Here is a 26,337-nt window from a genome sequence, read left to right on the forward strand (position 1 = left end):
ACATGCAATAATTTACTCAAAAGGGGTGGCAAATCATCCAGAGGCATGCCAAGCTGCAAATTCATTCACAATGGGGCATGATCTGACAAGCCCAATTAGAAATCTATAAAGAGATGAGGGCTAAACTCTGCAAATTGTTGTGGGTAAAACAAATACCATCTGTCAAGCCTTGCCCAGTATGTTGTAAGTGCATTATGATGAAAAGTATATCCTATAAAGAAAGTACTTGGAGACAAATAAAACAATATTGAAGACTAATGATAGCTGAAGAAGAAATATATATCACAAACGGAACTCAGTACAAGAGAAGATATGAGAGAGAAGCTCTGGAGGGAGCAAACATCAATCCTCCAGGGAAGGCAACTGTAGTGGACTTCTGCACTAGCTCCACAAGTTGGAACTGAACCAAATCTGAGACAGCAAACTGATGCAAGGGTTGCTGCAGATTTGGAATAAAAAGAACATTATCTGGAGCAGAAGTTGGGGGCAGATCTGGAGCAGAAGTTGGGGGCAGATCTGGAGCTGGAAGGAGTGACAGATCTGGAGCAGGAAGGAGGCAGATTTGGAGCTGGAAGGAGAGACAGATCTGGTGCAGGAAGAAGACAGATCTGGAACTGAAAAAGAGGCAGAAGTGGAGGCAGCAGAGGAGGTAGCCAGGAGGCAGAAGTGGAGGCAGCAGAGGAGGCAGTCAGGAGGCAGAAGTGGAGGCAGCAGAGGAGGCAGCCAGGAGGCAGAAGTGGAGGCAGCAGAAGCTCAGGGTGTGCAGGGACCTCAGGAGCATAAGATGGTGAGGAGCACCTAGGCCCCCCCCCCTTTAAATAGGGAAGGGCCAGTCGGTCAACCAGTCTGGTCGGCCAGCTGGTCGGCCCAGATCTGACCGACCTGGTCAGTCTGGTCGGCCAGATATTGACCGACCAGGTCAGCCTGGTCGGCCAGTTTTGGTCGGCCAGAATGGGGCCAGTTGTGGCCTCCGATCCTGGGCTCTTCAGGGGCCTGTTTTTGACAGGGCTTTGGTTGTTGATTTTTGTCCGGGTTTTGGTTGTTGATTTGTGTCCTGACGGAGATTCACCTCTGGTGTTTTTACCTGTAAGTGATCGGACCTTTGCGCCAGTTTGGCCTTTGATTATCCTGTCCTCTAGAATTGGAGATTGCCTGGCTTAACATATCCACGCACTGACCCTTGGAGTAGCAACCATAAATCTTCAGCCTGCACAGATACAAGCATGCTGTCCCATTTCTGCCTTTCCAATGATAGCATATGAGATCTTGAAGTGGTGTTATCTCTTGGTATGGGGGGAATTATTGAAATCTCCACAGATGAATGCATTGGATCTCCATGGATATCTGCATAAAGAATCCCATAATGAAGCCCTCATGGCAGAGGTCTGGGAGGCATAAACTGATGCAAACTCAAGAATATCACCATTGACATTACATTGTATGACCATCCATCTGCCACTGCTGTCATTAAAGGCCAACTGAGGTTCCAGCTCATGTCTAACCAATATGCATACACCTGAGTAGGTAGTGGTACCAGCATACACCTGAGTAGGTAGTGGTACCAGCATACACCTGAGTATGCATACACCTGAGTAGGTAGTGGTACCAGCATAATATATATCATAGCCGCCAAAATAATCATGATGACCAACCATGGAGTGTTGATTATGTTCTTGCAAACAAACAATATCTGCCTGCATTTTATGTACATAATTCCATAAAAGAAGTAACAAAATAAAACAAGACATCAGAGAGGCAAAGCCTCTGCCTGCATGGGCTGCATTCCTTCATGATCCATGAAAGACACAGCATTTTCCCCTTCTTCTGAATCACATATGGGGATGCCCTTCTTCAGTACCCCCACCCAATTTTGAAGGATAGGAGCTGAAGTAGAAGCCTGTCCAGGTGAGGGAGAAGAAGCATCCCATTGACGAGATTGAAGGGGGCGCTGCTTCAATACAACCACCTTCTTAGCACCTGATTGATTGGTTTAGCATTCTTTGCTCCATTTCTATTTGTTGTCTTAGCTTGCAAATTCTCATTTTTGTCCCGTGTTTGGGGTGGCAAGGCATTGGGAGGGGGCTGATGCAGAACCATCGGGCATTCAGAGGCTAGATGCCCAAACTTGTGGCAGGCAAAACAAGCTCCTGCAAACACGCCCCACTTGAATTCAAAATACTTTTTTCCCGATTGCACTCCCTCAACTTCCACTGCAATAGAAGGAGGGGTAGGTGTATCAGTGTCCCAGAGAATGCAGAACCTGTTACGGTTTCCCATGGGCCGTGGAGGACAAATGACCTGTCCCAAAGAAGCACCCAGGCCAGGAAACTCTTCACGCATATAATCCGGGAAGTTAACAACCTCAACCCATACAGGACAATGATGTCATATAAGACTTTGATAATCCTTGTTTGGGGACCAGGGCATAGCATGTACCATCTGCTTCCCATAAAACAGGGGAGAGAACTCAAGTAGCCTCTGCTTGCACGAAGCATCTGATAAATGCACTTCATAGAAGCCTCTGGAAGCAAAATACACTCCCTCTACAAAGCATCCTCCAAGGATGGACTTAATCCACTGTGCGACATCACTAGCCGCTGGGATTCTTTCTGAAAAGAAAATTATGACCGCAGTTTGAGACAACTTCCTGAGAGGATTGACGAGAGACGGCAATTTCAATTTGTACGTGACCCCCCATTCTTGTCGTGACTGCTATAAGTCATCCTTAAGGGTGTCAAACACGTACTGAGCTTCCACAATAAGTTCATCATCTTGCGATGCAGGCTCAGATAGGCGACGCTTGGAATCTGCGGGTCTTTCTTTTCGAGCATATGTACAAACTTCCAAATCTGAGGCCATGATGGAACTGTGGCAAGACAAGAAGGAAAAAAGGAAAGAACAAACACCGGACTGTACGGATAAGTACAGGAAATAGCAGATGTGTACGGACCTGAGGACGGGACTGTATGGAAACTGTACGGCGACCGTACAGGTGTACGAAGACTATACGACGGACGAAAAGATAGCATACGGAAAACTGTACGGCGACAGCGTACGGGACTGTACGGAAAGGCAAGCGGGACGACATCATACGGAATCTATACGGCAACCGTACAGGTGTACGGAAACGTTGACGAGGCTGAAAGGCAGAGGTTTCACCACAATGCACACACAAAACGAGGAGCTGCAGGGGGCTGAGTACGAGGTGGAAAAGAAACCAGAGGAGCTCTAAAGAGGTGGCTGATAGCAGTGGACCATAGGCAGCAGTAGGGGCAAGTCGAGATCACCAACAGAGCCTGGAATCAGCGCCATGGCTAGAGCACACACACACATGCAGGCACGCACGCACTCTATCTATCCATCCACACACACCAAGAGAGAAATAGTGAGTATTGAGACAAAGACCTCATAAATCTGCCAAACAACCAGAAATGTTTCCCAAATCTGTGACTTGTGAAACGGAGTCGAAGATGATCTGAAATTCTTCCGATGAGGTTTGTAGAACACTGGCAGTGCCAAAGCAAATGAGGGACAGTCTCTGAAGGAGCCTGACATCGTAAACATGTGGATGGTGCAATGCGACGTTTGGCAAGTGTGACTCCCACTGACAATGTGCCTGTCATGCATCTCCAAAGAAAAAGTCTTTGTTTCAAAGGCATTTTACACTTCCATAATATCTGGAGATTCTTCCGCCACCATGAGAGGGGCTTCCTGATATGCCACAGAGTATTAGCATATTGCTGAATCCATGGAGCAGGCTGAAGAAGCCTGTAGGCTTTGATGGAGGTCAAGGCAGGTAGAGGAACAGGATGAGAGCATGTAGCAGAGGGTTGCAATTGCCAATCCATAAGCCTGTCTGTGTCAGCCACAGGGGGAACAGGTAGAAAAGGATGTAACAAATCAGCAATTTTCTTCCATATCAACCTATGGTGCATTCCCAATGCATAGGAAGCAGTGGCCTGAAGAAAGATAAGACATAGCCCTGATTATCTACTACATCATGTATATATCTAATTCCCAATTTCATGAGATTGTATGCCCGAACAAGTTCCTGTAAAGCTAGTGGAATGTCAAAGATGGCACTCCAATGAATACTTTCTTTCCTCATTGAGTTTGTCCCCGAGCAATTGTTAGGAGCCCATTTGACCTTAGAAAGTACTTGTTTCTAGTCAAGTATCAGAGCAGTAGAGAAAGGACAGCCAGGTATCTTCCCTACAAATCTCCCAATGAAAACTTCCCAATGATCTGTAGTCCAATGACCATAAGCAGAAGTCCTCATGTTGACACACATGGATGCTATCATACAAGTCCATGGCTGTTGTTGGCGGAAAAAAGTATGGAGCATAGTCGCCTTCCTTGCAAGTACATGATATCTTATATTGAGGACATTAAGTCCACCATGAATCCTAGGAGAGCACACCATTTCCATCTTCATCAGTCTCAATGCTTTCACAGCAGTTTTTGTCCTCCATAACATCTCCATAGCTTGAGACATAAAGGCTGAAATATCTCTGGATGACCAATGTAGCAAAGGCAAAAAGAACTGAACATAGGACATTACAATGGACTGTACTATTCTGAGCCTGACATGAAGTGGCCAAGTAGAAATTTTCCAGTATTCCACTTTATGTTGAAGTCTTTGGAAGATCCATTTTAATTGCTGCTTCCTAGTGATATGCCATCCTATAGGATATCCCAAATGTCTGACTACATCTTTGGAATGCACCACCTTACCTGGCCAAAGAATAGAATGCCAGTCACATTGTTTCAGGGGAAGCAATTTGGATTTGTCAAAATTGACATGCAATCCCGCTGCCAATCCATACAATGATAGAGTGGTCATAAGCATGTGAACTTCCCGGGGAGAATTCTGTGGCATAAAGAAGCACTCATCAGCATATGCTTGTGCCAAAAAAGATGCAGCCCCAGGGATTTTAAGAACAGTCATCTGTCATGTGTTTGTAAGATGATCAAGATACATTAAGAGGGGATGGGTCGCAATGGCATAGAAGAGAGCACTAAGAGGGCAGCCCTGTCTAACTGATCTACCCAATGTCCATGACCGAGATAGATGACCCCCAAGAATGCACTGAGAAGTAGAGCCAAAATAAAGCCAGTAAATTGCATTTGCTATTTTTGGACCAAAGCCCAACTTTGTCATGATTTGAGAGAAAAAATCCCATTGAACAGTGTCAAATGCCTTAGCAATATCTACCTGCAATATGAGCACATCTTGATACGAGTACTTGGCATATTCAATTGCAGTCAATACATTGGAGATATTGTCATGGATTTGTCTTCGCGGCACAAACCCATACTGATGAGGATGAAGGCCCGCATTCAGTATCCACACACACACACACACTTTTTTTTGTGAAGAAATCTTTTATTGCTGTAAAATAATTACATTCATAGCTACTTTGAAACTGAAGTAACTATTACTCAACTAAAGATCTCAGTATAAGTTGTATACATATCCTGATCAATCAAACGAGTCTGAACACAATCATAAAATGATTGCTGCAGAGATCGTTTGAAAAAGATAAAGGATGAAAAAAGGGGATCACCAAAGACTCTATGATTTCTGTCCATCCATAAAGTCCATAGTGCCCAGTAGCGTACCCATATAAAAAATAAATCAAAACCCTGTCTCAGTGGATGAAAACCAAACAACCAGAAAAGCCTGCCAACAAGGGACGACACTTTCCGACCACGCGCCTGTGCTCTTATCATTAGACTCGGCAGCTCAGTCCCTTCCTCCCCGTTCGTGCCGGATTCCCGACTCCATCTTCTCGAGGGAGGACGTGCGCAGTAGTATCGGTAGCCTTTGGGACAGAGATTGGGGCGAGTGCGTGGATCTGGTTGATTCGGTGGCGCAGGCTTTGCAGGAGTCCAGCCAGATTTGCCAGCTCGCAGCCCTTCATGTTCGACAGGAGTGGTGGGGCAAAGAGAGAGCTCTTCGTAGGGACCTCGCTTCCATTCAGCGACTCCAGCAGGCAGCCCCGGGCTCGGAGGAGCTTCGGATCCAGGCCCTTCGAGCCAGAGCCCTTCTTGAGGAGACTCTCCAGCGCCGCTCAGAGTTTTCCTATCACGCCTCCCTCTCATTCTGGGCTCGGAAGGGCGACCGGATGTGTAGGGAGTTCTTCAGGACGCATGGCCAGAGAGCAGCAGGTGATCAGCCAGGTGATCAGCTACGGAGTCTTAGGACAGCGGAGGGGCACATCGTTACCGATCCGGGTGAGGTCTTGGGGTTGGCTACCGACTTCTACAGGACTCTTTTCCAGCAGCAGCAGCTTGCCCCTCGCACTCGACGTTCCCGCGAGGAGGTGTGGAGGCATATTCCAGCCCTGGTTCAGCCCAGCATGTAGGCGACGTTGTTGGCACCGTTCACTACTGATGAGATGTTGGAGGCCTTGATGGCCATCGATGGGCAAAAATGCCCTGGCGAGGATGGGCTATCTCGCGCTTTCTTCACCTCCTTTTGGGATCAGATCCATCAGCCCCTCCTAGCAGCCCTCCAGAGGATTTTCAGCAGCGGATATATGCCTGAGAGCCTCTCCTCGGGACTGATTTGCCTCATCCCGAAGGGAGGAGATCGTCAGGAGATCCATCAGTGGCGACCGATCACTCTCCTCACCACTGCCTACAAAATACTTGCCAAGATGATCAGCGCCAGAGTTCGGCCTCTACTTCTTGACCTCATTCATGACACTCAGACAGGCTTTGTCCAGGATCGCAGTATCCTGGATAATGTCTTCACATTCTCAGAGGCGGCGGAGTGGGCTCAGCACAGTGGGTCACATTTAGCCATCCTACTTCTCGACTTTGAGAAGGCCTACGATCGAGTGGACTGGTCCTTCCTGAAGGGTACTCTGGAGCGACTGGGGTTCCCAGCAGGATGGATTCAAGGTATTTCAGCGTTATACAGGACAGCTTCCAGCAGGGTCATTATCAGCGGCAGGATGGGAGAGCGATTTCGTTTGGAGAGATCAGTGCGTCAGGGTTGCCCCCTTGCTCCTTACCTGTTTCTATTCTTCGCCGAGGCCATGACATATTACCTTTGAGCGAGGTCGGGGTGTTCGCCTTCCCATCAAGGAGGACACGGAGCTCCTGGATTCGGAGTATGCAGATGACACAGCACTGTATGTTCAGGATGATGAGATGATGCTGGAGAGGGTGAGGCTGGCCCTAGAGGTCTTCTGTTCGGCAGCCGGTGCGAAAATCAATTGGAACAAATCAGTTGGTTTTCTCACAAATCCCGGGGCGTGCTCACAGTGGGGGAGGTTTTTGGGTTTCAAATGGATCCCGCAGGGACAGACAGCTAGATATCTCGGCTTTCAGGTCGGCCTGGATATCACGCCAGCTCAGCAGTTTCTCCCAGTGCTAGATTCCATTCGACGGAAGCTGGCTTTCTGGAGCACTGCTAAGCTCTCTCTGGCAGGTCGTGCTCTTGTAGTCAACCAGGTTCTCCTAGCTACGGCATGATATGTGGCCTCTTGTTGGTGTTTCTCGAGATCCAACATGGCACAGCTTAGGAGGTTGGTCCGGAATTTCCTGTGGTCTGGGGGGGACGGCCTCAGAGATACCAGAGCCAGGGTTGCCTGGCAGACAGTCATTCTTCCGCAGGCTAAGGGTGGCTTGGGGGTCATCGATCCTGAGCTTCAGAGTCAGGCCCTGTTGGGCAAGTTGGTTATCCGCGGTTTGACCCCGGGGGGGCAAACGTGGAAGATGCTACTTCAGCAGGGGGTCGGTTCTTGTGTCCCGCGCCGAGGTGGAGAGTGGCTACCGTCCCTCAGGTGGATCTTCACTTCTGCCCCGCTCACTCAGCCCCGCTCCCCACTCGTTTGTAGCCTTCTCATGGTTTGGAGGTGGCTCCGCTTCAGTCTCATTCAGTCCCCTCCTAGCTGTCAGGAGGAGATCGATCGCCAGCCGCTCATCTGGAACGATCAGGTCAGAGATGTCGAGGGCCTTCAGCTGGGGGAGAGATCACACATCAGGTGGGACGGTTGGATGGGGGGGCCAGCCCGGTCCCTTCGAGTTTGGAGGGACACGTACAGACACTTGGAGACCGCGGCTCTAGCAGTCGCAGCTAGAGGTGCCCGTGGAGCTCAGGCGAGACGCACGGAGATAGACGGAGCGATTCCAGCCGGTTGGTTGGTTCCACCCGAGATTCAGATCCTCATGCCTGGTGATGACCGTTGGCTGGGACAGTTCACCCCCCGTGGCATCCCACTGGTGGTTGCAGGTCAGATGGACGACACCTCTGTTTCCTTCTTCGCGGTTATGGGGGACGGCCGACTCAGGAGAGAGGATGTGTTCATCGACCCCCTACTCCCATGGCAGAGGGTTCGGGTCGTAGGCCTCATGGGGAAGGTTTGGCGGACCGATCCCAGTATAGAGCAGGATCAGCTGCAGTTATGGCGACTCTAGCACTGGGAGGGGCGAGCCTTGTCAGAGCTTGATTGGGATCCAAGAGAGTGGAGATGGCCAGAGATTGTGACAAGTCAGGGGCTGACCTCTTTCTTCGCCTACAGCACGACATTGGGCAGGAGAGTTCTCGAGAGGATGCAGAGCCGCCCGCCCACCTAGCGGCCCAGTTGGTATGCTCAGGGTATCTCCAGGCTATTTTTGCAGGCCTTCTGGAAGGCCTTGTGGGAGAGCTGGCGACCGCGGAAGATCTCCTACTTCCTTTGGCTTCTCGCCCACAAAGGTCTTCCAGTGGGGAGCTGGTTGCGGCAGGTTGGTCAGGATGGACGTTGTCACATCTGTCATGAGGACGAGGAGTCACCAAAACACTGCCTGTGGAGTTGCACTCGCGCCCAGGAAGTGTGGAGGTGGACCTTCGGGATCCTTACTCGCGCAGCACCGGAGTTAGGTTTGATCACTTGGGGCTTCTGCTGGTGCAGCACCGCACCTGGCTTTCATCAGTTGTTCGAGGCATGTCCGCAGGACCCCACGTTCCTTATCACACAAGGGACTTGGGGGCCGCTCGAGAGCACCCCACGTTCCTTATCACACAAGGGACTTGGGGGCAAGGGACTTGGGGGCCGCTCGAGAGCATTCCGCCGCACCTGGCAGAGGCTGACACAGCATCTCAGGAGAGGCAGCCAGTCTGAGAGATTATTAGCAGCATCGCAGGATGGCACATTTGGACCTCGCGCTGCGCGCAGATCCTCGGTGGCACCTCCCTTTCGACTGCCCAGGTCATGACCGACATCTGGAGTGAGATTATACACACCCTCAGAGGCCAGTGGGACCAGATACAGGGAGACTCCCGGGCTGGCCGGGAGAAGCGGAGACGTTTCCTCCGTGATTGGGACACACAGGGCCTCTTCTTCGAGCATACTTCGCAGGGCCTTCAGTGGCGCTATTCACCACCTCTCTGACTGTTCATTCACACTCGCCTGATCCCTCCGTGAGAGAGAGCTTTACTTTTTTGTTTCCTTTTTGGGCTGCGTCCGATTTGTGAACGCAGCCCCGTCAGTTGCAAAGCTGACCTCATGTATCTTGTTTTTGAAGTAATATAATCAGCACTGTTTTTTCGGCAAAAAAAAGAAAAGCCTGCCAAAAGTAGCAGTAGGAAATCTCACTCGAAGCCTCTGTCAGATGAGAGCAATGAAGGTGCAAGTATGTGGATAGAACCAAAAAATGTGTAGCACAGATTCAGTGGGGTGTAAGCATCTATGACAAACAGCCGGAGCAATATGTCTGTGTGCAAGTAGCTGGCCAGATGGAAAAATGCCAAGCAGGACTCGCCAAAGAAAAAGCTGTTGTCGAAGAGGGACATTGTAATGCCAAAGGAGACGCAGCCTTTTGCTCCACCACTTTAGTGGGCGATCCATATGCCAAACAGTATTTGCTCTGTCAGAAATCCAAGGCGGAAGTAATAGCACTTTATACAGTGATGGCACTGTAATATGTGAGAACTTCAAGGGACGGGCTGAAGAGTAAGAAGAGCGTAAAATCCAATCCTCAAGCCTGTTCTAAAGTTCCATGCGAGGTACTGGCAAAAACGGTTGAAGCATTGCTGAAATCGATGCCAGAGAGGACGATAATGAGCTCCAAAACCGTATTTGCTGGCAGCCATGGAAAAGGATAAAAGTGTGCCATCATCCTGAAGTACATCTACCACATAAGTGATGCCTTTGAAGGAGAGAAAGTAAGAACGTCTTGGTTCTTGAATGGCCACAGAAGGGTGGAATACTTTAGACCAATAAATATTCTCAGCCCTCAAGGAGTTTCCCGACAAAGAGTCTCGGCCATGCCATTCCAAGTGGGATAAGCTATGTTTCCAATCAAGAAGGAGGCGAGAAACAAAAGGGCAGCCTCTGATCTTGCCTTGGATAGAGCCAAATATGAAATCCCACGGAGTGGGCTGCCAATGCCCAAATGCAGAAGTATGAATATGTAATAAGAGAGAGTGGATCATTAAAGCCCACGGCTGATCTCCTTGCATAAACTGCAACATCATTTTTCCTCTGTGAGCAAGTAAATGCATGTGAATATTGAGAATGTTCAGACCCCCGTGCATCTTTGGAGAACATAGACGATGCATAGAGAGTAATCTGAGACTTTTCTTGCCATTTTTAGCACACCAGAAAATTTCCATGATAGATGACATAAAGGAGTTCAGCTCTTCCTTAGTGAACATAATGAGAGGCAGATAAAACTGTATGTATGCTATCAAAATGGATTGTGCAATTCGCAAACGAACATGTAGTGGCCAAGTTGCAAGCTTCCAATATTCAAGTTTTGCCCTCAACTTTGTCAACACCCAATCAGTTTGTTGGGAACGGGTGAGTTCCCAACTAGAGGATAGCCGAGATGTCGAATAAATTGAGAGGCGGGGACAATTTCCCCAGGCCACAGAAGACTATGCCATTCCTGTTCATGCAACGGCAACAATTTTGATTTCTGAAAATTGACCCGAAGACCAGCAGCCAATCCATATGTAGAAAGATCCTGCATAATCATGGACAGATCACTCCGAGTATTTTTTGGAGTAAAGAATGAATCATCAGCATATGCTTGAGCGATCATGCTACGACTGCCAGTAATCTCCAAACCATGCAACTGGTCAGTGTCCAAACGGTGGTCCAGATATTGAAGCATCGGATGAGTGGCTATTGCAAAAAGTAAGGCACTTAGGGGACATCCTTGCCTAACAGAACAGCCAAGAGTCCAGGATGTAGAAATATCCCCTGAAAGTATGCAGGCAGCTTTACTATCTTGATATAGCCAAGTGAAACTTAATGCATTTTTGTGCCAAATCCCAATGCGTGCATAGTCGATGAAATAAAATCCCATTTAACCGTGTCAAAGGCTTTGGCAATATCAACTTGCAATAATAAAACATCTTGCTGCGTGTATTTGGCATATTCAATTCCAACATAGGCATTAGCAATGTTATCTGTGATATGCCTACGCAGGACAACACACACACACACACACACTTTTTTTTTTGTGAAACCAAGAAAATTATATTATGAAACATTCATTTACATCAGGGCAGTGCTCAAAAGAGAGCCAAAGCCCTATCCATCAGAAGCAGTAAAAGAAAAGCTGAATACAAGAAACATCCAAATCTTCCTCATGTAAGGCATCATATAAAGACTGCCGCAATGAGGCTCGGAAGAACTCATAAGGATGCTGAAGGGGAGAATTCAGATATGCTTGATTGCGCTGCAGCTAGAGGGTCCATAAGGCCCAGTATCTGATCCAGTGAAAGAACTGTGACAAAGAAGCTGATAGTTTGCCATACATCCAGAAAAACCTGTAGAACCTGTGTGCTGGAAATCTGAGAGATAAGAAATAGGAGATTCTGTCTAGAAGGTCTCTGGAATATGAACAAAACCACAATAAATGCGGAATACTCTCAGAAGTAAGGTGACACCTTGGACAAAGAGGTGAAGCTATCTGTCTTTGAGCCAATTTCACTCCCACTGGAAGAATACCAACAATACATCTCCATAGAAAGAGTCTTTGCTTCAATGGCATTTTCAACTTCCATATCAATTGCAATTTTCCTTTCCACCAAGCTAATGACTTGTTCAAATGCCATAGAGAATTAGCATGATGGGCAATCCAAAGAGGAGGTAATATCAATCGATAAGCCTGTATAGAAGTCAATAAATGCAAAGGCCTAGAGGATATGCTTGGACTTGAAGACTGAAGGTGCCAATCTTGAAGCCTATCTCTGATATTCAATGTCGGAATCGGAACCAGAGGGAGTAAGAGATCAGCAATAGATTTCCAAATAGGTCTATGATGCATCCCCAGATTGTATTGTCGACATGCTACTGGAAAAGTGAGAATATTTCCTTGCATATCTACCACGTCATCAATGAACCGGATACCCAATTTCATAAGATTGTAAGCTCTGATGGGTTGTTGAACAGCAAGGGGAGAGGAAAACACAGCACTCCAATGAATACTTTCCATTCTAAGTGAGGAAGCTATAGAAGCAGGATGGGGAGACCATTTGATGTCAGAGAGTACTTGCTTCCAATCCTGAATCAATGAATTAGAAAATGGACAACCAGGGATTTAACCTTGAAATTTGCCAAGTACTACTTCCGATGGATCAACTAGCCAATGTCCATAAGGATTTGTGCTCATCTGACCACACAAAATTGCCAACATGATAGACCAAGGCTGCTCTTGTTGAAAAAATGTCTTGAGCATAGTGATCTTTCTTGCCAACACATGAAATTTGATGTTTATTATATTCAAACCACCATGCATTCTTGGTGAGCAAAGCAAGTCCATTTTGAGCAACCGTAAAGCTTTTTTATGGAGCTTAGTTTTCCAAAAAATCTCCATGGCTTGAGACATAAAGGAAGTGAGATCTCGAGATGACCAATGTAATAGAGGAAGGTAGAACTAGACATAAGCTAGAACAATAGTACACACACACACACACACCACACACACACACACACATACACATACACATACATATACATATACATAAATATGTATTTATATACATATACATATACATACATATATATGTATATATATACATATACATATATATACATACACATACATACATACATACATGTTTTACATACATATACATACATGTATGTATGTATGTATGTGTATGTGTATGTATATGTATATGTATATGTATATGTATATACATACATATGTATGTATATACATACATATGTATATACATATACATATACATATATATAATCTCTCTCTCTCTCTCTCTCACACACACACACACACCCCGCAGAGAGTCTAGAGAGCGAGGAGACCGCGTCCCCCACCACAACGCGAGACAGCGAGACAAACACAGATACGAGACGTCTTCTTTTTCTCTCTCTCTCTCTCTCTCACACACACATACACACAGTGAATAGCAAACGCACTGTTGGAGCATGATGACACAGAGCTATGTTAAAGCTCTTCAAAGTGCAATGATAGTCTACATGGCAGGTTCACCACCCAAGAATACTTCCGAGGTCTTGACTCACCTCAATAAAATTTGTATGGCTTTGATTGAGAAAGTAGATAGCCTCAAGACCACCAATGTGGCACTGTTGGCAAAAAAAGCGCACACTGACAAAACATTGAACGAAATCAAGAAACAAGGAGGGCGTATGCAAGAGGACTGGAAGAAGGAGAAAAGCAATAAAGATGAATGGGAGAAGGAGAAAGAAACATGGGAAGCGGAAAAGAACAGTCTCAATGACAAAACGCAAGCCATGGGGACAGAATTACAGCAGTTGAGGGACATGCAATGCAATGGAAGTGCTGAAATCTGAGAATGAAAAGCTCAAGAAGGAGATCACAGCCTTGCAAACTACCATTCAAGGGAAGCATGCTGAGTTCACACAGCAAATCACTAAGGGAAATGTAGATATGCTAGAATGGAAGAATGTGGTTAAGAAGGGTGCAGCAGCCCCCAAGAAAGAGATCATCTCTGAAGCTTTGGAGGAAGAGAAAAGAAGGAACAGCAAGGCTTTAAATGTCTTAGTCAGAGGTTAAACAGTTGGACACCCCCATGTCAGATGCCAAGATTAAATTCACCAAAATGGGAGTCAACCTCACATGCGAGACAGCATCGAGGGTTGGTAAAGTTGAGGCCCCAACAAGACCCCTTGTAATGAAACTCCAAACAACTGTGGACCATAGTCACATGAAAACGTGTTTTGTCCTGTCGAAACGCAACAAAACATTTCAAAACAGGACGAAACACTTTGCATGAAACATTGTTTTTGCCCAAATCCAGAAATATTTTTTAAAACAATTTTTTTCCATTTTTTCAATGATTCAATGTTCATATATCTAGATTCTAGAATACATTTTCTTTTCAATCCTTAAAGTTTGATTTATCTGAAGTTGAAACTTGAGAATCGAGATTGAAAGCTTGAAATAAATTTGAAGAATGTGTTGGTGTTTTATATATCCTTTTTGGGTGTCTTGACTTATATTCCTCTATGTTAACTCTTAACTTGAGTATAACATATCTTAGTAGCCAATAGCCTTGAATATATATATTATCATTTCAAAACCTGTCCGTTTCGTCTGACAACACGAAACGAAACGAAACAAAACCTGTCGAAACGGCAAAACAGACGAAACGTTTCTTGTGACTATGCCAGTGTGGACAGGTCAACCTCATGAGCATGAGGGCAACCTTGAAGGGGACCAAAATATACTTGGATGATGACCTCACACTGCTGCAGCAGGAACATCGGAGAGAGGGAAAGGTTCGGGTTATGGCAGCAAGAGACGCAGGTAAATGGGCTGCCTACAGGGATGGAAAAGCGATTATCAGAGAGAGAGCACACAAGGGAGAAAGGAAGGAAGAGAAGAAGGAGAAATAGACAGCACATGACGGTGTCAAACCCAAAGGAAGAGGGCACAAGGGGGCTTGAAAATGGCGGTTTGGAACTATAATGGCATCCTTTGGTCCGACCAAGGAGGTTTCCTGGAGACGTACACTGACAGGGACATAGTTTTCTATACCGAGACACACGTGAGCCCAGAGAGAGGGCTGCCCACCGTGACAGGATACACATGGGAGTCTGCCCATAGGAAGGAACTGAGGAGGGATAGTGGAGTACGAGGCTCTGGGGGTGTAGCTGTCCTCTTCAAATCGGCTCTCACGCCACTCCTTTCAGTGGTTAGGAAAGAGGAACATACACGGCACATGTGGATAAGAGTCCAAATACTAGTGGCACGACCAATCTTTATTGTGGTGTGCTACTTTCCTCCGGATACATCATTCTATGCACGTGAGGTTGCCACAAAAGGGAACAGCCTCTATGAGAGTAAACATGATGATGTCACAGAGTTCTCTAGATAGGGTGACACCCTCCTCCTTGGTGACTTCAATGCACGCACAAGGGTCAACTAGGTGGGACTACTTGACTTTGCATCCGATTCCCTCAAAGTACCAGAGTTAGATACAGCTGAGCTGGGGATAGTGAGACACCTACTTGTGATGGGAGCAGTATATGCTATGATCATATACAATGGCCTTCATCTGGTGGACTCACTTGTTTCCCACATGGGGGGGGACAAGCATAGTGGACTACCTGATGGGCTCCCTTGCCTTCGCATCTCAGATTCACGACTTTGTAGTACCCCCTCCCCCACTCGATGCTGATCACTCATACCTGACATTCTGTATTTCCACTACCAAGCCAGTCACAGAGAGAGTCCTCCATGGGCCCACTCAGACCCATGTTCACTTTGACCGGACTCTCGATCCAGTTTACGTGAGTCACTTAGCTCGAGAGCTTCCGACCCTACATGGAGCGGAGGTAGACTTTGCTCAGGTTTCAGCCACTTTGGCTTCAGTGGTACATGAGGCTACCATCATATCTTTCCCTATGACTCAACCCACACATGCCCCGGCTGGGAAGATGCCTCAGAACCCCTAGTACGACGAATGTAAGGAGATGAGAGCTCACCTCACACGCGAGCAAGCCCTGGGACACCTGACCTCATTTGAGGCGCATCGCATCTCACGTCAGATGACACGACGTAAGAAGCAGACTTTTCTCACTCACAGGATTGATGAGGTGGTCGGATCCTTTCGAGGGGGAGACCCAATTATCGGCTGGGGACTCCTATCAGAGGGGAAACAGCCCATGCCCATCACGAACCCAGAGATTTAGCACAGATATGCATGCTCCTTATACAACATCCCAAGTCAGATGCCACTAGAGATGTCCTCTATGCCCAGACCCACTACTTGTCACTTGTTCACTGCGCAGAACATGAGGAATGCCCTCCTTCATTTGCACAACTGGAGAGCACCAGACAGTGAGGGGCTACATACAGAGCACTTCGCACATGGACAAGAGGTCTTGGCCCCGGTTCTAGCGCAACTGTTCAACCATGCAGTATGTCACGGATTCCCACCTACTTGGAGCACTACCACCATTGTACCGATACATAAGGCAGGGGACCCCATGGATACTAGGAACTACCGCACTCTCATCATTGGCCACATGGATCGATACTGGAGAGGGCGATCAGTAGTTATTAGAGGGCCATGGACAGCGGGCTCTTGGGCAGCAGGCAGGCTTCCAGAGACAGCACTCCACGCTCGACCATTGTTAGAAAATACCCAACAGAGGGTACACGCAGCGGAAGACTTATAGTAATGCCCAGGAGCTCACACAGTGTGCGGTGTGGGTGTGGAATCACAAACTTCTTTACTTATGTGCATTCAATAAGTGTGCAGACTCATCAATAGACAATGAACCAAACTAGATAGAGAAACCACCAAATAATATATTTCCGTCCACAACTATGGACACAATACAAGAGAGACAGATCCAGAGTCCCACCAATGGTGTGGTCCTCTGATCTTACCACAAAGTCCTCCTATCTGCTGGCTATCTCTAGACTAGAGTCCGCGTGCTCCATCTCGAGCGTTAGTAGACTTTCCGTCCAGAATGATCCTCTCCACCTTGCTGTCTGGAAACCAGCCTAGGTGGGCAGGGGGCTGCTGCTCCTTCTGCTGGTGGACTGGCTGCTCCAGATGATGATAGTGATCTCAGCACCTTGCTGCCCTAGATGACAGCCAAGGTCCCAGCCCTTTCCTGGCTAAGTCTGCAGCCCTTCAAGCACCTCTCTATCCTCCTGAATGTAGGTCCAGAGGGTGGCTGCCTGCTGCTCCTTTCTGCTCTGGATCTGCTGGACGCTGGATGCTAAATGCCCTGCCAAAGGGCTCCTTTTATAGGCCCCAAAGGGGCTGGTAAAAAAACCGACCAGCCTGGTACAGACTGGCCGACCAGACTGGCCGACCAGTCTGTGGCTGGTCCAGCCCTATAAGGCACACAACCCAGGGTTTTCTGGCCCAAACTTCCACGGCCCTTTGGCCCTCCTTGCAAGGGCAGATGCCCTATAAATACAGGGTCCAGCCCAGCCTTTGCTCCCCCGCCTTGCCACGTGGCCCTGCGCCACTGTCTGCCTCCATGTGAGGCCTGTTCCAGCCTGCTGTGCTGGCCTGCCAGGTTTCTTTCCAGACCCCAAAGCACTGCTGTTCCTGCTGCTGTCATTGCGCCTTGTCCAGGGCTTGCTGCAGGTCGAGATCCTGCCTGCAACCCTTGCCATCCGGGTCGCCTATTCCGTGACTGCATCCTGCCATGAAGGCTCCTTGAGCTGCCTCTGCCAGGCCCTTCACTAGCACCTGGGTGCCATGCTTTTGTGCTTAGGTTCACCCCCCCCATGCTCTCCTCATATGGGGGCTTACAGATGGGGAGGTGACCTTTCCAACACCCCCTCTCACCGACACATCTCAGCCCAATGCCAACACGTCGATGAAATGCTCCAGTAACTCCCTGGTCGTAGTCCTCTGGAACCTTTCGGTGTCGAAATCTTTTCCTGGCTTTTCATCCAGTGGCTCCTGCTCCACCAGGTCCGGTTCCGCTTCCGCACACCATCCTGGTACACAGGTCCATCTCTGATAGCACCTCCTGGTACCACCTCCTTCAGTCGCATTCCCGCCTCTGAACTCGAGCAATCCAGCCGTCACGATCTTCCAGTCGTCCCCCTCATAATGAGTGAGCAACCTGGAGTCTTCCAGGCACCATGCTCTGAGGGTCTGTTTCAACCCGTCCTTCCTTTGGCAAGATCTGCAACCAATGAATATTTCCAGATAACCTGGACCATGAACTCTCGCTGAGTTCTCAAGCAGGTATTCAGTACTCTTTGTCCACCACCTTCTAGCAATCTGCGTCCAAGATTTAAAGAAGCACCAATACTTCCCCTTCTGCCTTCGAAGAAGGCCAATTTCTTCCAATCTCTAATCACCTGAGACAAATGAAGAGCAGAATCTCTCCACAGCATGCTATAAAGGCTCAAATGCAGAATATCAAATACATACCAGACTGATGTACTGCCTGAATGTTCGCTCTGAAAGCAAACCCTGTACCTCAATGAGGCACCTGCCAAGATCCTGTGTAATCCTGTACTGTCCCCTTCTGAACTCCAGCATCCATCTGACCATGAGACCCCAGGGCTTTCCATGGAATCCACCCTCGTGTCAGTGTCAACAGCTACACACCTTGAAGGTACCAAGCACTCCATACTGTCCTTCACCTTCACAAAGGCATCGGACTCCTCGTCGACCCACATCTCTATGTCAGACATCCTTACTGTGACTTCTGGATCAACATATCTGACCTCGGTAACACTCGGTGATGTCACCAGGAACAATTCTTCGATTACCACATTAGCTTTGGCTTTTCCCTCTGAATCTGAGTCAGACTCCTGTTTGTTTTTCTGATCCGCCTTTTTCTTTCTGCAGTCCTTTGCAAAATGTCCGGGCATATCACAATAGAAACACTTCTTCTTGTGCTTTCTCTTTGAAGTCCCCTCGTCGTCAGAGTCGTTTTTATTGGACTTGCCACCGTTAGGCTTGCCCTTTCCTTTGCCAGCGGAATCCTTCACCAGCATCGCCTTGTCATCTTTGTCCTCGTTGTAGAGCTTCTCCTGAGCTTCTTCTTGTAGAAGTAATGGACACAACTCCTCAAACGTAAGAGGTTTGGTCCTCTGTCCTGCTGTCACAGCTGTAACAAAGCTCTTGAAACTCCGAGGCAATCTCCTCAGTACCATCAAGGCCAGATGGCATGAGTCTGTCTTCTGACCAATTGCTGCCAGCTGATCCTGCACCACCTTGACCTTCGTCAAATGGCTATGTACCGTATCGCCTTCTTCCATATCAAGATTGTAGAGTTGATGCTGAAGAAGCACGATCCGGGAGGTATTATCTGTCTCGTACAGATCCTTCAGGGTGGCCCACGCCTCTACTGACGTCTCGGCCAGCTGGATATGCGGAAGAACGGAGTCCGCCGTAGTCCCTATGATTATTGCCAGGGCATGGGCATCTCTTTCTTCCCAAGCTTCAAGCTCTTCTCTGTCTACTGCCATGAGTACCTTCCCTTTACTGTCCACCATGTCTTCCGGCTTCGACTCCTTTCCCGTGGTCAGCTTCCACAACTTCCGAGCCACTAAATGACTCCGGATCTTCACTTTCCAGATCGGGTAATTAGTCCCGTCCAGGTTCCCAGACTCTCCAAAGTTAGGGATAGTGAAAGAGAGAAAACTGGAGGAGGAGGAAGGGAAAGCAGGGGCTAAAGAGGCTGTAGATGTCGACATCTCTGCTGTATATACCACACAGCAAAGTCAACCAAACTCAATTCAGTAAACCAGAACTCTGAACGCACCTGACTGAACCTGAGTCACCCTCCTTCTCGCAAGGGCACAATCCTCCAGTCGTGGAAGTCGATTCCCTAGAGCTTCTGAATCAGGGTCGTCCTTCAGCAAGGTCCCTGCCTTCAGGCTCCCACACCTGTGAGCCTCCTACTTGGGCTCTGATACCATGTTAGAAAATACCCAACAGAGGGTACACGCAGCGGAAGACTTATAGTAATGCCCAGGAGCTCACACAGTGTGCGGTGTGGGTGTGGAATCACAAACTTCTTTACTTATGTGCACTCAATAGGTGTGCAGACTCATCAATAGACAATGAACCAAACTAGATAGAGAAACCACCAAATAATATATTTCCGTCCACAACTATGGACACAATACAAGAGAGACAGATCCAGAGTCCCACCAATGGTGTGGTCCTCTGATCTTACCACAAAGTCCTTCTCCTATCTGCTGGCTATCTCTAGACTAGAGTCCGCGTGCTCCACCTCGAGCGTTAGTAGACTTTCCGTCCAGAATGATCCTCTCCACCTTGCTGTCTGGAAACCAGCCTAGGTGGGCAGCCTCCTGCAAGCTAAGTCTGCAGCACAAGGTACTTCTTTCTCCTCCTGACTGTAGGCCCAAAGGTAGCCCTGCTGCTGCTCCTTCTGCTGGTGGACTGGCTGCTCCAGATGATGATAGTGATCTCAGCACCTTGCTGCCCTAGATGACAGCCAAGGTCCCAGCCCTTTCCTGGCTAAGTCTGCAGCCCTTCAAGCACCTCTCTATCCTCCTGAATGTAGGTCCAGAGGGTGGCTGCCTGCTGCTCCTTTCTGCTCTGGATCTGCTGGACGCTGGATGCTAAATGCCCTGCCAAAGGGCTCCTTTTATAGGCCCCAAAGGGGCTGGTAAAAAAACCGACCAGCCTGGTACAGACTGGCCGACCAGACTGGCCGACCAGTCTGTGGCTGGTCCAGCCCTATAAGGCACACAACCCAGGGTTTTCTGGACCAAACTTCCAGGGCCCTTTGGCCCTCCTTGCAAGGGCAGATGCCCTATAAATACAGGGTCCAGCCCAGCCTTTGCTCCATAGGGGTGAAGCAGGGTTGCCCCCTCTCACCGACTCTCTTTGGGCTATACATTGATGAAATCACATCCTTTGTTGATCACTTAAGAGGAGAGGGCTCCTTATTGGCTGATTTGATGGTACAGATACCAGATGACATAGTCCTCATTTCGTCCTCAACCGAGGGATTGCAAAAACACTTGGAGGCCTTGGAGATGTTCTGCACAGAGAGGGACCTGACAGTCAACCTTGGGAAAACCAAGGTTATGATCTTCAACACATCCCAAGCAGTGCCTCATCGACATCGACGTCGACATAGTTTCACTTACCGAGGGGAGCCAGTGGAGATAGTGCAATCCTACATGTACCTAGGGGCAGTATTCACGGGACTAGGCTTCATGATGACCCATGCCGCCAGAGCACGACTCACATGAGGGAAGGGTGCCCTAGCCTAATTAGAGAGATAGTGCTTCCAGGCGCATTTCCACGATCCACCGACGAAGGGCTGGCTTTTTTACACTCTCGTGAGACCGACTGCCATGTATGCAGCACCTTTTTGGGGGAGTGACCTTTCAGCTACTAACTGGAAGGGATTTAAGAGGCTACAGGTGATCATGGGATCTAGGATGATTCGGCGTAAGCCTTCAATATCATACAGGCAGAGTTCACCATGACACCTCTCTAGGTGGACGCCCTCTTCCATACCGTGACGTTTCTCCACAGAGTTTGGGCCTACCTCAGTGGAGATTATCGAGACTAGCACTGGAGTCATCCCAACTGGCAGAGAGAGGCTTTGATACAGCATGGTATGCACGGGTGTCCACATAGTTTGATAGCCACGATATCCAGATGGATAGGCTCCCCCCCTTTAAGTACAGCATGGATGCAGCACTGGAGCTCCTTCCACATGATCAGATTAACCGTATCATATGATTAGACCTTCTCCGCATCACACATCTCGGGCTAGGGGGGGGATCAGTAGTTCCCCATCAAGACCCAATTCTATCATGACCACTTTTTGAGGATATCGGAACCATCAGGCCCCAGTACCTCGAGGATAGCAGAGTCTCACACGCCTTGCGGGTTGCTATCGGACAGATACGAGTCTCGTCCCACCAGTTGCGGATCGAGGTTGGGAGAGCAGCCGGCATACCTAGAAAGCAGCGGGTCTGTAGACTGCACGATGTGGGAGGTCAAGACAGAGGAGCATTTTCTATGTGTTTGTCCGGCCTACTATGAGATCCAAGGGCAATACCACTGTTTCTTTCAAGAGGGGCTCGGCTTTGGACCACTCACACGACTGATACATTTCCCCGACCAGGTTGCATTGGGCTCTACCTGATTGAAATGCAGAGACATAGAGATTCCCTTGTGCAGCAAGCCAGGATCAGCTACAATCGATGCCTCAGGACACCGAGCTAGAACGAGCATAGACATGCATCACTAATTTTTACGCATCCAAGCAGCTAGCACCAGATGAGATCGAGGGGGAGGAGCTCGAAGAGACGAGAGCACTATGGATCAACAGTGAGAACCATCACCAAGATGTGGCTGGACAAGAGACGCGCAGACCACACACGACACGTGGGGCGACCAGAGCATGCACGATTGAGGTTTGACCTATCTCAGCCCTCCTTAGAGGGGACCGCCAAAGACGAGGCATTACTCTCGATGTAGCTTGTCGGATACAGAGATCCAGGAGAGAGTGCCCCCACCACCGCGGGAGACAGCCGGATAGACACAGACACATGAGCTCTTTGCATCACATTAGAGGGCGATCGCGGAGCCGGGTTATATAGAGCCTCCACATGTACTTGGAGCTTTGGTTCTGAGCAGTACTTGATTGCTCTTTTTTTCCTACTATATTTTGCACTCGCTTTTTGCATTCTTAGCACTTAGCACTCACCAAGGACCTTAGTGAGCCCTTTGCTTCAGCCCACAGTGGCTTGTATGGGTTACATATATCTTGTATCTTGTCTCATAGACCCGTGAGGTCTCTTGAAGACGTTAATACACCTTCTTTATTTCTTTCTTTCTCTCTTTGCACATAGGATAAGAAATAAAAAATCCAAAATAACAAATACACCCATAGACCTACCATTGCTTTATCTTTTGTAGTAGACGAGTCTTTGCCTGAGTACTCAGTCTAGGGTTCTAGGCTTGAGGCTGCTTATTAGACATGTGAGAAGTCGTTTGCCAGTGAATTGGCAAATGATACAGCAACCTATTTGGATGCCTCCCCTCAGAGTCTTACTTCCCCCAGATTGGCCTTCGATACTTTCGTCTTTCAACAGATGCTTTGCTTATTTGGCACAAATCCAATGGTTTGACCTAAAAATTTGTACTCCTATTACATTGTATATATATGAAGAAAATGAATTGCTTTTGAGCTCAACTTGCTATTCTATTCTATTCTGCAACTTTCTCGCATAGTCAGGAATCAAGAGGAAGTTATATAAGTATAGGAACCAAGTTGCCATCTTGGTTGGGCCCTCCGTGATGCCAATGGACACTCTTACAATTACATAACTTCGCTATGTACTCAAGTGCAAAAAATATTTCTTTAAGGAATCTCTAAGACCACAAATGAATTCCATCATAAAATACCACAACACCAGCATTCAAGTAGCATTCAAGTAGCAAATGAAGCAAACACCCCCCTCCTTGAAAGGAAACTATTGGGATACAAACACCAAATCAATCAAAGAAAGAATAAACTCCAAGGAAAAAAGAGTAACCTTCAATAACTCCGCTTCTTTGAGCAAGACCATTGACATAAAATCGGTCTTTGAATTAAACATAACTTTGAAGCTTTATCTTTAGTACGAGGGCGAGGTGCACCTATCAGCCCTTAGATCATCCCAAAAAGGAGGAGGTATGCTTAAGGTAGTGTGTAAATGAGGCCACATTACATTAATCCTAGTAGAGAGCGAGATAAAACTTCTTACAAGATTCTTGATAATCTTAAATCTTCAGTTGCATATTAGGAGCTTTTTTTTGCATTTGATTCAGTAACTCCATAAGACTTGAGGATAGGTGATTTCTGTCATTATACATGAACAAGTGGGTAGAAATTCAATTACAACCCCTAACAAAAGATCATAGCATTTGCTCAGCATTTGGTTGGCGCTTTCAAATTAAACGTCTAACTGTAAATACTCCCGGCTCATCCTCGAGTTTTACTTGCATTTGGTCAGCCACGTGCTCCTCTGGATGGTGGCGCCAAGGATCGCATTATGTTAACTGACTCTTCAACAAGTTTTTCTTGTGGTGAGTTTTACTTGGTGTTCTCCCATTAGGACAGCTTCTTCCTCGTTGTCATATTGTCCCTGCCACTTAATATGACCCTGCCACTAGTGAACGATGTCAGTCTTCGCGGGAGTTTGTGCCGCATATCTTTTGGCATTGCCCTGAATCTTATAACTCCTTGTTGTTGCTAACGCAAAGGCTTCAGGGTCCTTTTCCCAATGCTTGTTTTGACAAATGTTTCTAAATGTTTGGTTTTCACCCAGTAAGGTTGGTCTATGATATTCTTCGTTATTGGGCACTATGAACTCTATGGAAGGACCGTAACTATCGAGTCTTTGGTGATCCCTCTTGGGCTAAGTATCAGTTCTTCTAAGCATCCTTAAGGCAACCTTTTTACAATTGCCTACATGTGTGGGATTAGATTATCCTAGCTTCTTGTTGTATAATGACATCTTTTGATGCTTTGTAGCTAGTTCTCCCTTTTCTTGGTAATGTTCTATGTAATATAGTGACAAATAGATTTCATCAAGAAAACTAAAAAGAGTGTAGGCATGTGTGTATGTCCGTGTGCGTACGTGTATGTGTGAGCGTGCATGTGTTTGTCTTTGTGTGCATGTCTACATGTGTGTATATGTGTATGCATATGCATGTGAATATGTGAGGTGTGTGCATGTATACGTGGGCGGCGGGCCGTTGGTAGTCCAAGAGTCCAAGGTGGTATTCCAAGAGCCGATGTTGGTAGTCCAAAGAGCCTGTGGTAGTCTAAGAGTCCAAGAGTGGTAGTCCAAGAGCTTGTGGTGGTTCATGAGTCCTAAAAGTCCAGGAGAGTCCAAGGGTGGCACATGGCAACATTTCCTAAGCTCTTCATCTCCAAGCTGCCACATGACAAAAACCTCTCTATGGTTTAATAGGTAGAAGAGATTAGATGATATTATGTCTAATTTGACTAATGCACGTATGCTGATGCTGAAGCGCATAGAATCACAAGACTAGATCAGCATGTCATTAAAACTGAAGCTCAACTGCCACACAAAGTTGGCAAGTTCCAAGAATACAACGGCTCTTCTTGAGAAGTCCTTGAGGAGGTCAGCCCCCTATAGAAAGAGTACGGCTGAAGAACATGCTACCAAATATACATTAGAATTTATCTAAGAGGTTATAGCCTGCATGTGAACGCAAGAAAATATGTTTGGAGATCCAAAGTTCAACAGGCAAGTAAGATGCTGTCATAACAGGAAAAGTCCTTAACCTTTACCCCAAGGGCTCCTAATACTGGTACCATTAGAGATCCTTGTGATAGATCTAGCTGAAAATGTGGCTTCATGCAAGACAAGAAGTATAGCACGCCCCCAAAGACCAAGATACTGACCTGTTGCAGGACAGCATCTAAATCCGCCCGAAGGTTTCGAATTTCTGAGTCACACTGAATTTTGACATTCCTAAGTGACACGTTTCCTGACCGTGTTGGTGGTGGCACGTTTTGAAAAGTAAACGCAAACTCTTGCCCCTGCCACCATAGTGATGCTTGCTTGACGTAATGTCTAGTCCACAAGAAACATCTACGAGCAGGACCAAAAACCAATCGTATTCCTTACGTGTATGGGCAAGCTGGTGTAGAAGGAGGTAAGGTCAGTGTTGAGGGGCAGCAGGAGCAGCTCATCGGTCGTCATCATGCCTAATCGTGCTTATTAGACCATCTGCAGTGTTACAAGTAAGCTTTGCTCATTAGACTGAGAGAAAGGCCTGCAAAGGAGGTTCCTTCAGGTTTTTGGTCGTAGCTTGCTCTTATCCTAGATCTCCTGCTTCTCTTATCTCTTTCTTCTCCATACCATGGATACACAAGGCATGCAATTTGCAATGCTCCACAGAAGTTAAATGGTTGTTGGCTTCTACGGTCAATTTTTTTTGAAGTTTTCTTGAATTGAATAATGTCTTCTTTAGAGGAGTGCTATAGAGCACAATTGGACTCCTTTTGTGAATTTGTGGTGAATTCTTTTTGAAGTTGTTTCAAATCGCCATTTATGAGATCGTGTTAAAAAATTGCCTTTCAATTAGCCCAATGCTCTAAAAAGATAATTTGCTTTCTGTTTTTCAATCAAAACAATTGCTTTATAACGATACTAAGAGGCACTGCCCATGTGCACTCTTTTTTTTTTAATAAGTAAAAGGAGGCCTATGTATTAGATTTTATTTGGCAATTTGATGTGTGTGTGTGTTTCCTTTGGAGGGTGTACTAGTAGAAACCCTCTATACGATATACGTTCAAGGGGGATATTTGCATCCCTACTTACATGTGCGTCCTTCTCGAGGGTGCACTAATAGAAAACCTGTATACGATGTACGTTCAGGTG

General features: G+C 47.3%; 1 protein-coding gene across 5 annotated transcripts in view; it reads right to left on the reverse strand.

Annotated features, from left to right (window-relative positions):
- The window catches only part of LOC147891380 (zinc ion binding protein), a 120,775-nt gene extending 94,920 nt beyond the window's left edge, over positions 1-25,855 (reverse strand). For 4 of the 5 annotated variants that reach the window (XR_015542596.1, XM_087389510.1, XM_087389511.1 and 1 more), the window contains exons 1-2: positions 25,582-25,855; positions 25,356-25,493 (exon numbers count right to left, since the gene is read on the reverse strand). Coding sequence is in view for 4 of the 5 variants with exons in the window: in XM_087389510.1 (XP_087245636.1) it covers positions 25,356-25,493; positions 25,582-25,659 (216 nt within the window). In the remaining variant the exon portion in view is untranslated. The remainder of the gene's footprint in view (positions 1-25,355; positions 25,494-25,581) is intronic. The other variant, XM_087389512.1, reaches the window with a different exon arrangement.
- Between the last annotated feature and the right edge of the window lie 482 nt (positions 25,856-26,337).

The sequence above is a fragment of the Dipteris shenzhenensis genome, chromosome 18 (genome assembly GCF_047967505.1).
Source record: "Dipteris shenzhenensis isolate YYH24624 ecotype China chromosome 18, Dip_SZ_1.0, whole genome shotgun sequence".
Classification (NCBI taxonomy): Eukaryota; Viridiplantae; Streptophyta; class Polypodiopsida; order Gleicheniales; family Dipteridaceae; genus Dipteris; species Dipteris shenzhenensis.